Source organism: Conger conger, chromosome 4, assembly GCF_963514075.1.
Source record: "Conger conger chromosome 4, fConCon1.1, whole genome shotgun sequence".
In the NCBI taxonomy this organism is placed as follows: domain Eukaryota; kingdom Metazoa; phylum Chordata; class Actinopteri; order Anguilliformes; family Congridae; genus Conger; species Conger conger.
In genome coordinates, this window is record NC_083763.1 from 39455131 (window position 1) to 39467823 (window position 12693).

Sequence of the window (12693 nt, forward strand, 5' to 3'; positions counted from 1 at the left end):
GGTAGTTATATGCTGTAGTTGCCTACACAGACACACTTAATGACCATGTGCCAGAGAACCTATACAAAACATAATGCCATTCCTATGTACAAGTCCATTTTTAGTATGAAGCAGCGAAACTCGTTTTGGAATTAGAAACTATTATGGATTTGATTTGCTGGTAACCCTTGCCTTGGAAAGAATACTGAATTTACCCTAATTTGTGTGTCGATTTCTAAAATGCAGAGAAGGGGTCCCCCACGCTTGTTTTGCCACCCCACGTTACAAATGAAGGAACTGTTGTTGTTAAGCAAAGGCATCATGAAATAGTTAATACAGATAGAACCATGAGTTTTACCAATTCAAACAGTATATTTAGTGAACGCAGTTATAGAAAATTTCAGTGGAAAAAATGTATGGGGCTTAGAGAACATATGATGTTCTCTAATGATGTTCTCTAAGCATTTAGGCTAGACTACGTTATTTCCAGGATCATTTTGAAACATTTTGGCACCCCTGGTCAAAAACCGTTTTACAAATAATATCTAAGTGAGCAGAAGCGCACCTGACCTGAAAATGGTATATCGTTAAACATTACACATTTCTTCAAATTTCATGTCCCTGGACCCCCTAGACCCCCCTAAGCAGTTCAAGGCACACCACACAAACCCATCCCATCCTGAACAACTTTCAAACAAAACTCTGGCCCTTGAGTTCTGGGGAACATTTCCGACAGAATGGAAAGTAACACATTTGAAATGATACTGGCTTGAATCATCCTCATTCTACAGAGCTACAAGGACCCCAGGTAGAATAAGATCATTGTTGCAGTATGGATGAGTTATATCAATTCAGATTCACCTGTAAATTACATACAACTTCTGCAGACTTCTTTTAAAGAGTCGTTCCATACCTCATTTTTCATATTTCTGAACGTCTCCTTTTGCAAGATAATCCAGAGAGCAAGGAGCATCATGACCAGTCCATGGCCACAGTCCCCAAACATGACGGCAAACAGGAAAGGGAATGTCACAATGCTGTAAGGAGCTGAGGGACAGACAGAGATATTAATAAACACATTCCCACATGATTCCCACACCAGTCATTGCGACCAACTCATAAATATGACCATATAATGGGCTTAGAAAACAATTTAAACATATACATAAAGTTTATCAGACACACTTTAGTTTCAATGAGTAAATAATACTTACTACATTCCATAATGTAAGTTGTTGTGAGAAACAATACCATTGCCTGTCTAATATTCCAAAAATGTGTTGTTATAGGAACAGACTGATAAAATGGCATAACTTTTTTGCATGATATGTTGTATAGAACCTAAATAATTCACAAGGTACACTCAATGACCATTTTATTAGGTAGACCTGTACGGCAGTGCCTTAATGCAAATATCTAATCAGCAAATCATGTGGCAGCAACTTGATGCATAAAAGCATGCAGACGGGTTCAAGAGGTTCAGTTGTTGTTCTGGTGAAACATGAGAATGGTGAATGGCTGATCTGGGATTTTCATGCACACAAAGAATGGTGTGAAAAACAAAAAACATTAAGATTAATGTACATATTCTGACATGATTCTAACATGATTCAAATGTAAATGTGACAGCCCAACTGTGTTAGCTCATTATATTCAGCATCTGAAGCACAACTGCTACAGTTTTGCACTCGAATTAAAAAGTGTAAGGGTAATTTTCTTAATTGATTCTTAATTGACAATGTGTGTTAACATGAAGACAATCACGTGATTAAAAAAAATAAAAATAAAAAAGAACCTTTTATTTTTTATCCGTATTACTATTAGACCACTTTTCTGAATTAAGTGCTTACTAGGAGTCTTTCTCTGTCTCTCTCCCAGCAGATAGACTGCCTTTGACCTTAATGTCTCTGCTTACACTTGTGTACACTTGTATTGGAGTGTACACAAGTGTAAGTACACCCACAGACCACTTTAGAGTTGCCATAAGGTGTATTTCTTCACCGAGGTAGGCCACTGACTCCTATAGGCTTAGAGTCTTTATGCTAAGCTAACATGTTTAGCTAACATGGAAATTGAGCTAGTGAATGCATAAAAATGAAAATGAAATCGAACATCTCCTCTAAGTCTGGCTAAGTAACAAAAAAGGTATATTTCCCAAAATGTTGGTACAGTACTGTGCAAAGTGTGGAAAAATGCTGTAAAATAAGAATGCTTTCAAAAATAGAAATGTTAATAGTTCATTTTTATCAATTAACAAAATGCATGAACAGAAAAAGTGAATGAACAGAAGAAAAATCTAAATCCAATCAATATTTGGTGTGACCACCCTTTGCCTTCAAAATGGCATACATTTTTCTTGGTAATACTCGCACACAGTTTTTGAAGGAACTCAGCAGGTAGGCTGTTCCAAATATTTTGGAGAAACTAGCCAGTTCTTCTGTGGATTTAGGCAGCCTCAAATGCTTCTGTCTCTTCATGTAATCCCAGACAGACTCGATGATGTTGAGATCAGGGCCCTGTGGGGGCCATACCATCTCTTCCAGGACTCCTTGCACTTTACGCTGAAGATGGTTCTTGATGACATTGGCTGTATGCGTGGGGTATTGCCCTGTTGCAGAATACATTTGGGGCCAATCAGATGCCTCCCTGATGGTATTGCATGATGGATAAGTATCTGCCTGTACTTCTCAGCATCAAGGAGACAATTGATTCTGACCAAATCCCCAACTCCATTTGCAGAAATGCAGCCCCAAACTTGCAAGGAATCTCCACCATGCTTCACTGTTGCCTGCCGACACTCATTCTTGTACCGCTCTCCAGCCCTTCGGCGAACAAACTGCCTTCTGCTCCAGCCAAATATTTCACATTTTGACTCATCAGTCCAGAGAACCTGCTGCCATTTTTCTGCACCCCAGTTCCTGTGTTTTCGTGCACAGTTGAGTTGCTTGGCCTTGTTTCCATGTCGGAGGTATGGCTTTTTGGCTGCAATTCTTCTATGAAGACCACTTCTGACCAGACTTCTCTGCACAGTAGATTGGTGTACCTGGGTCCCACTGGTTTCTGCCAATTCTGAGCTGATGGCACTGCTGGACATCTTCTGATTAAGAAGAAGTAAGCATGATGTGTCTTTCATCTGCTGCACTAAGTTTCCTTGGCCGACCACTGCGTTTACGGTCATCAACCGTATGACTGTTATGCTTTACCATGTGAAGATGCGGTGGGGTTTTTTTCTTTCAACCACCAAGGGGGTATCAGTAACAATAAAGCACATATGCAAATGTATTTGGCAATGCCTACAACCACACCACCTTCTCCTGCTACTGAGGATCTCATTGCCAATTTGGTTGAAAGGGCTACCACCTCAGAGCCAGTCCGGAAGCAGTTAGACAACCTCTTGCATGAGTGGCCGTTGGTGTGCACAGATTCTTTAGGGCACACTACAGTGGCCACTCACCGCATCATCAGAACGGATGAGGTCCCCATAAGAAAGAAGGCATATCGGGTGTCGAGGGAGAAGCAAGACTTTCTACAGGCTGAAATAAAAGACATGCTAAGCAAAGGCGTCATTCAACCTTCCACATCACCATGGGCTTCGCCAGTGGTGCTGGTGAGGATGAAAGATGGAGGTATGCGTTTCTGTGTTGACTATCGTGGCATTAATGCAAAAACTAATCTGGATGCTTATCCAATACCACAAGTGCAAGAGATATTGGAGTCACTTAATGGGGCTACAGTGTTCAGTACACTTGACCTTAAAAGTGGCTACTGGCAAGTGGGCATGGACCCTGCTAGTATCCAGAAAACAGCTTTTGTAACCTGCTATGGGCTGTTTGAATTTTTGTCTCTTCCTTTTGGTCTCAAGAATGCTGCTGCTTCGTTTCAACGGCTCATGGAGACTGTTCTAGAGGACATCAAGGGAAAATTCTGCTTTGTGTATATCGATGACATTGTGGTGTACTCTCAATCAGAGCAACAACACCTGGAGCATCTTAGAGTTGTCTTTGCCCGACTACACAAACTGGGCTAACTGTGAACCTAAAAAAATGCAACCTCCTCCTTCCATCAGTATCATTTCTGGGGCACATAGTCTCCTCGGAAGGCATAATGACAGAAAGAAAGTTGAAGCTGTTATATCCTTTCCTACGCCACAAACAGTTAAAGACATTCAACGATTCTTGGGAATGGCAGGGTGGTATCATCGTTTCATACCACAATTTGCTTAATGCTCTGCACCACTTAACGCACTCAAGAGAAAGAATACTCCCTGGGTTTGGACTACAGAATGCCAGGAGTCTTTTGAAGGTCTAAAGAGGGATCTAGCAAATGCACCGGTGCTGCTAGCTCCCAATTTCCAGCTACCCTTTAAAGTGCAAACTGATGCCAGTGATGTTGGTCTTGGCGCTGTGTTGACGCAAGAGGTGGATGGCAGCGAGCGTGTCATTGCTTATGCATCCCGGCTCCTTAACCCAGCAGAAAAAAAACGACTCGGTCTCTGAGTGAGAGTGTCTTGCCATTGTTTGGTCTGTGGAGAAGTGGCGTCAGTTCCTTGAAGGTAGACGTTTTGAAGTCATCACTGACTACTCTGCACTTGCCTGGGGGTTTAATCACCCAAAGCCTAACTCTAGGCTGGTGAGATGGACAATCAGACTACAAGAATTTGACTTCCATGTGACCTATCGTAAAGGTCAATGCAACGTGGTGCCAGATGCTTTGTCACGTGCTCCAGTGGGACTAATATCACAATTTGGGGTGTATCAAGGGTCCAAGGAACATAAGTGTACACTTCCTGTTGATTGGGCAGACATTGCTGCAGTGCAACAGTATGACCCCGAAACCCAAGCAATCATGAAAGACATCCAAAGTGTCCAGAAACGAGTCCAGAAACAAGGCCGCATTGCTTATGTGATGGAGAACGGGTTCCTCTTTCTAGCAGTGCCTCAAAAACAAGGAGGTCAGAAACTGCAATTATTCATTCCATCAAAAATGAGGGATCAATTTCTAAGGTACTTTCATGACAGCCCACTTAGCGGTCATTTAGGGAGGCTAAAAACATTGCTCAAACTCCTAGAGGTAGCCTATTGGCCGGAAGTGAGGAAGAACGTTTGGGAGTACATCAAGCACTGTGTTACCTGTCAAAAGTACAAGCCTCAATTGACCAAACTATCTGGTTATCTACAGTCAACTGCCATTCAGGAGCCAGCGTATATGCTAGGGGTTGATTATATGGGACCATTTACCCAGAGCAAGAGGAGAAACCAATACCTATTAGCTGTGGTGAATTACTGCATTAAGTGGGTTGAGCTATTTCCCCGATGGCAAGCGATGACCCCAAAGCTTGCTTCAATTCTCATAGATGAAATCTTCACGAGATGGGATACACCGGCCTACTTGGTGTCAGATAGGGGCTCCCAGTTCACTTCCCATCTCCTGAACCAAGTCTGTCAGCAATGGGGTGTAGTACAAAAACTCACCACTGCTTATCACCCTCAGACAAACTTGACTGAACGCATTAATTGTACATTAAAGACCATGATTGCTTCCTTTGTTAAAGACAAACACAAAACCTGGGATCAATGGTTGCCTGAGTTTCGATATGCCATCAATTCAGCCTGGCAAGAATCCACTGGTTTCAGCCCTGCAGAAATAGCCCTAGGGCGGAGATTAAAAGGTCCCTTGGGAAGACTCATCAGCAAGTCACCTGACCCTGACCAAAGGGCCTACTCCCTCCTTGAGAGACAACAAAGTTTGGTGGAGCAGGTTAAACACAATGTGTTGAGGGCACAGGAAAAGCAAGGGCATTACTATAATCTCAAGCGCCAGAAAGTGTCCTTCCAATGCCATGATCTGGTGTGGGTCAAAGACCATCCACTGTCTAGGAGGGAAGCAGGCTTCATGGCCAAATTGGCACCAAAATGGATAGGTCCTGCGCGGGTTTTGAAAAAACTTGGTCCAGTTAACTACAGAGTAGCTTTTACTGACCAGCCGGATAACAGTGATATTTTCCATGTACAGAATCTTAAAGTGTATTTCGGCCCATCTGAGCTTCATCGTGAAAGGGGGGGTATATGTAACCCTGTTAAGGAATAGGGTTCCATCAGTTAGCAGGGCCTGTAAACTCTTCCGTATCTCTTTGTAGCTATACCTTTTCTCACCACCAGGAGTCAGGAAGGGGGTGTGCTAGAGACAGGAAGGGGAGGTGCTAAGGAGAACAAAGGAAAAAATGTTTTGGTGGTGTGAGAGAAATTATAAACTGCTAATTACTCATTTCGGTTGGACTGATTAAAAAGTTAACTGTTGGCAACAATGCAATCTGACGATGAAGGTGGAGGGGATTGGGGAAATACTAAGAAGAAAGATAGGAAAAGAAAGGATAGGAACAATTTATCTCAGGAGAGAGAGGGAAGAGAATACTGGAGTGAGGAAACAAAAAAAGCAAGAAGTGAGATGAGTCAGAGTGAGGAGTATAAAGTCATATTTAAACTTAGGGAGGGACAAGCAGGTTTCAATTCATTTAACCCCATTGAGTTGACCAAGGCGTTGAAGGCAGGGATGGATGAAATCCTCCACGCTAAAATTCTTGTAGACGGCAAATTGCTGGTGTTCTGTAAATCGGCAGCTCAGTTGGCCAAAGCCATGGAACTAAAGGCGATTGGGAAAAAAGGAGTGGAAGCGATTGTCCCAGGGCACAAACCTGGCATGAAAGGAGTGATCTATGGAGTCTATCTAAAACTAGCAATGGAAGACTTAGTCAGAGACGTCCAAGGGGCCAAAGTTAGTGAAGCTGTGAGATTCAAAATAACAATAGACGGAAATAGACAAGAGTCTATGACAGTTTTGTTAACATTTCAAGAGGAGGTTCTGACAGAGAGTAACACTAGGATATGTGGTGTATAAAGTACAACCATACAGGAGACCTCCTCTGAGGTGTTACAAATGTCAGAGATATGGGCACATAGCAGCAGCGTGTAGGGGAGCCCTAAGATGTGGAAAACGTGGAGGTGAGCATCTATTTGCAGAATGTAAGGAAACCGCAGTGAAATGTGGAAGCCGTGGAGGGGGACATATAGCTGGAAGCCGGCTATGTGGTCAATATGAACGGGCTATGAAGGTGCATCAATATAAAGAAAGTAACAAGGAGGTATCTTATGCTGAAGCAGTGAAAAGGGTTGCAGATACGGAAAGGGGAGTGGTAAGAGATGGGAGAGAAGGACAGGGGAGGCAGACTCCAAGAGGTTCTGATGATTCAGTGATTGTGGACAAATTTGAATTTTTAGCATTCATAGTGGAAGTAGTGTGGGCAACTAAACATGCAAAAAACAAATCGGATGTGGTAAAGGTAGTAGTTGAAGCTGCAAGTGAATTCCTGAAATTTGAGCAAGTGGAACCGGCTAACCTTCATACGTACTTATTTTCTAAAGAAAGAAGGGAAGAAAGCAAAAGAGGAAGAAGAGTGGCGAGGAGTGAAGACGGATAATTATGTTTTATCTATTGCAATGGAATGCCCGTAGCCTGATAGCGAATGGTCAAGAGATGAAGAGATGAAGAGAAAGTAGGAGGGGGTTGTGCAGTGTTTGTGAGAGAAGGGGTTCAATATAGACGGGTTGATATACAGGCAGCTCTTGAATGTGTGGTGCTGGAGATATGGTATTTAGGGGGTAGGATGTCTTTAATTAATTTGTATAATCCTTGTCGTCAGCTGAGTATGAAAGAATTAGATGAGATAATGGATCAGGTTCGGCTTCCAGTTGTATGGGTTGGGGATTTTAATGCACACAATCCACTGTGGGGTAGTGAGTCCCTGGATAGTAATGGTATAATTATAGAGGAGTTCTTGGATAAGCACTGTTTGGTAGTTTTGAATGATGGTAGGTCGACTAGGTTCCAGTTAGGTAGGGATATTGTGTCATGCATTGACTTAACTTTTGTGTCAGCTGATTTGGCAAGAAATGGAGAGTGGCATTTGTTGGAAAGGAATACAATGGGTAGTGATCATATTCCTACTCTAAGTCGGTTTGGTAGAGATTTGAGAAAGGAGTTGGTAGACATGCCAAGCAGGATGGATTTCTCTAAGGCTAATTGGGAGAAGTTCAGAGAGCAGTGTTCAATATTTATGGGAGAGGTCAATAGTGAGGGTAGCTTGGATGAGTGGAATAGATCCTTTTGCTGTGCAGTAAGAAGGGCAGCTGACATGTCAATTCCAGAGAAGGAAAGACCTAAGAGGAAGAAAATAGTGCCTTGGTGGAACGAAGCATGTGATGAGGCAGTGCGGGCCCGAAATAAGGCCTATAGAAAACTGAGGAGGACTCCAGTTGAAGCATGTGTAGTAGAATATAAGAGGTTGAGGGCAGAAGCAAGGAAAGCCATAAAGTCTGCTAAAAGAGAAAGCTGGAGGAACTTCTTTGGAACAATAGGGCCAGAAACCTCTATCACGCAAGTCTGGAGGGTAGTACATCGTATGGCATATATATAGAAAGGTGTCCATGCCTGTCCTAATGGAGGAAGGTAGGGAAGCAGTAAGTAATGGTGAGAAAGCAAATTTGTGTGCTAAAACATTTCAAGAATTGCACAGTTCAAGTAACATTGGGGAGGAAAGCTTATTAAGAAGGAATCAGATGACCATGCGAGAAAAGCACAAGCTAAAAGTAAATGAGGAGAACAGCGCTGTAGTCAATGTATTATTTACTATGGATGAAATGAAGCGAGCAATTAGACCAGGAAGGAATACTACTCCAGGAAGGGATGGATTAGGATATGAGCTTTTTAAACATATGGAGGAGAGGACACTAGAGGATATGTTATCAATGCTCAATAAGGTGTGGGAACTTGGAGAACTTCCGGCTGAATGGAAACATGCTGTAGTGGTTCCGATATTGAAACCAGGGAAAGCAGCTGCTAGTCCTGGATCGTATCGTCCTATTGCACTTACGGCTGTGATATGCAAGATAATGGAAAGAATGGTAACTGACAGGCTTGTGCATATGCTAGAAAAGAAAGGATATTTTTCTCCATATCAGAGTGGGTTTAGAGTAGGACGATCAACTATGGACTCAGTTTTAATGTTGGATATGGAAGTGAAGAAAGCCCTTATGAATAAGGAGGCAGTGGTTAGTGTATTTCTAGATATCGAAAAGGCATATGATTCATTATGGAAAGAAGGGCTTATGATTAAATTGTATGATGCAGGTGTACGTGGGAGGATCCTAAATTGGATTCAGAATTTTCTGAGATCCCGTACTATGCAAGTGAAAGTGGGAGGGGTGCTATCTGAGAGTGTTGAAATTGACAATGGGATGCCTCAAGGGAGTGTAATTAGTCCAGTCCTCTTTAATATTATGATTAATGATATTTTCAGTGAGGTGGGGGAAGGAGTAGGGAAGTCTTTATTTGCAGACGATGGAGCAATATGGAAGCGAGGCCGAAATGTGGAATATTTATTTAAACAAATGCAGGCTGCCCTTGATAAAGTTAAAATCTGGGCTGATAAATGGGGCTTTAAAATTTCTGTTACAAAATCAAAGTATATGGTCTTTGGTAGGAAGAGGAAAATAAATAATCAACACTTGATTTTATATGATACCCCAGTTGAAAGGGTAAGGGAGTTTAAATTCCTAGGAATATGGCTTGATGAAAGGTTGACATGGAAAGTACACATAGAGAAGACAGTGTCAAAATGTAAGAAGGTCATCAACATTATGAGGTGTTTGTCAGGTTGTTCTTGGGTAGCAGATAGATGCACAATGGTGATGATACATCAGGCAATGATACGGTCAGTTCTGGATTATGGATGTTTGGTTTATGGGTCTGCAACTGCAACAACTTTGAGGAAACTGGATGTAATACAGGCAAAAGCCTTGAGGTTGTGTTCCGGGGCATTTCGCACCACTCCAATCCCAGCGCTGCTGGTGGAAATGGGGGAGGCTCCGTTGAGACTGCGACGAATCAAACTAGCGCTACATTACTGGATTAAATTGAGAGGATTCGGAACATCCCTTCCTACAAACTCATTGTTGACTGAATATTGGGAATTCGCAGGTAGAGATGGTAGGATAAAGAAAGGCAGTTTTGTAAATTCAGTAAGGGGGTGGGCAGAGAACTTAGGAGTTGAAAGAGTAGAAGTGGAGGCCCGTATTTGTTGGCCAGCAGTGCCCCGCTGGTTATGGCCTGAGCCCAACATAGACTTAAGACTTCTGGAAATATTGAAGAAGGAAGATGCTGGAGATCCAGTATTAGTAGTAGGAAAACATTTGAAAGAGAAGTGGGCCTCTCATATTCAGGTGTATACTGATGGATCTAGAGACCCTGTTAGCAGAAGAGTAGGGTTTGGTATGTGTGTTCCTCAAATCCAGATCTACCAGGGAAGGAGATTGCCAGATGGGATATCAATATATTCAGCTGAATTAATTGCTCTACTGTGGGCAGTGTGGTGGGTGGAGGAAGTGAGTCCCAGAAAAGCAGTTTTGTGCTCTGATTCAGCAGCAGCCCTGGTAGCTCTGGAGGGAGGAGGAACTAGTGCTAGACCAAATATTAGCCAAGAAATAATGCTAGGAGTCTATAGGTTAGAGAGAAGAGGGTGTAGGGTAGGATTTTTATGGGTTCCATCTCATGTAGGAGTTGAGGGCAACGAGGGAGCAGATAGAGCGGCAAAAGATAGTCTGACAAGGGAAAGAGTGGATGTTGAGGTGTCATTTGGATTAGAAGAATACAAAAGCATGGTCAGGGAGGGGATGTACAACCAGTGGCAGAGGGAATGGGAGGAGGAGAGAAAAGGGAGGCATCTACAGTCATCAGTCACAGTGAGGAGTAGGGGGCGGATGAGTAGGGCAGATGAAATAAAACTGACCAGATTAAGGCTGGGGCATTGTGGAATAGGGAGTGGACTGGCATTAGTAGGCAAGCATATAAATGGTAATTGTGAAGAGTGTGGGGTATTGGAAACAGTCCTCCATGTGATGCTGCAGTGTCCACTTTATGCTGAGGAAAGAAGATAACTTTTTGTGGAGTCAGCAAAATTGGGAGTTGAGACTTTCTCATTGAAAACAATACTAGGAGAATCAAAACACCAGAGTCAGATCGCAAGAAAGGTTATAGACTTTCTTAACGCTACGGGCCTGTATCCGAGGATATAGATCATATATATAGTTTTTTTTTTGGTTTTGTTTTGTGGTCTAATGTTTGATCGGTGGGAGGCAGCAATGCACTGACCGTGCCTAGTCTGCCGGAAATCAAAAGAAGAAGAAGAAGAAGAAGGTGTGAGAGAAATGGTTGTGGGGCTAAGGCCTAGTTAGGACTGTTGGGGATCACTTTAAGAAGCAAGGAAAAGGATTGCTTTGTTGGACTGATTGAACCATTGAGAAAAGGAAAGACAAAGGCCCATTGGATTTAAAATACTTTTCTTTTTCTTTGGATACCATGGATTATAAGAACTGAAATGATGGACTTCCAAACCACAGAGGGGTGAGATCTAACCTTTTTCTTTTTACCGTGCGGATTGTGGACTATTTCATCTTTTTGGTTTTTGTATGAACTTTTTGGCGGTGGACCGGGAATCTTGACTGTCAGGCTTTTTAGCCTTTAACCTTTAACGTTTAGCCTTTAAGTGATTCTGTCTGCCATTGCATTGAACTGCATAAATGTATACAGCTACTTTTTGTTTTGCATGACCATGTTCCCTCTCCTTCTCATTGTTGTTAATATCATTAATGGTTTTAGTTTCAGGACAAAGCAACCGTTATACTGTATATTCCTTTAATATGCAAATCTCAAGGGTGGGCCAAGCTTGTGACTGGGTGGACCAACCCCAACCCCAACCTGGCCCAACTGTGGAGACAGGCCCGCCAAGGAACTGCCACCGACAGAGTCATGTGTCAACAGCGTGTCTACTTGAGCTACGAGCATGGCTAAAGCATCATTATTTCAACTATAGGGTAAAAGATCAGCCGCGGTAAACGGTCAAAAGTGTTGCTTCATTTTGTGAGGGAAAATGATGACCTGGCAAAATTCAGAGAAGGAGAGTGAGAGTGAGGAAAAATGAGAGCAGTGAGAAAGAGGCGGAGCATGTTTAAATGTGATAATAATAGAAAGTGTTGGGTTCAGCAGCATTATTCCTGGCGTGTGAAACATTGACTAACTTTAGATCCAGAGTGAACCTGTTGATGGCGAGAGAGAATCTTGTCACCAGTGATCACTTTCTGCGTGGCTGGGAACAATATAAAGGACTCCAATCCAAAAGAGTCCTTTATATTGTCCTTTACGTTGTTTTTTGACGTCATTAAAAGGCTGTAGTCCGGGTCAAAGTTAATTATGCCCTTGTCGTGTTTGAGTGAATTCGAAACCCTCGCTTATTAAATAATTCCCTGCCTGCGTCTGTGATCCGAGGGTGTGAGGCTTATCTGAGCTAGCTCAGCAGGAGACACGTCACACCTCTCTATGATGATGGGGTACCCGATTAGCTTGGCTGCTGTCAATATGTGCCGTCGTTCTTCCTTCGACAGTCGAGGGGTTTGAGTTTTTTCTTCAAGGGAGAGTGTTCATCCTCCCTCAAGGCAGTGACATGTGATTGTGAATTTGTTATGCTTTGTGAAAAATATTAAATAATCAAGTTGCAAGCGAGTCTGAAATTTAACCTCCCCCATCATTTACATTTTATTATACCACGGGACAGAAAAAAAATCAACCACCTAGCTGAGACATGCCACGTGCATTCATTTTGTATAT

The 12693-nt window shown here is 42.6% G+C and overlaps 1 protein-coding gene across 1 annotated transcript in view; it reads right to left on the minus strand.

Annotated features, from left to right (window-relative positions):
• Positions 1-12693, minus strand: part of si:ch73-173p19.2 (V-type proton ATPase 116 kDa subunit a 1) — an 89212-nt gene that overhangs the window by 36486 nt on the left and 40033 nt on the right. Inside the window, exon 11 of the mRNA XM_061238956.1 lies at positions 893-1026. Coding sequence (XP_061094940.1) covers positions 893-1026 — 134 coding nt within the window. The remainder of the gene's footprint in view (positions 1-892; positions 1027-12693) is intronic.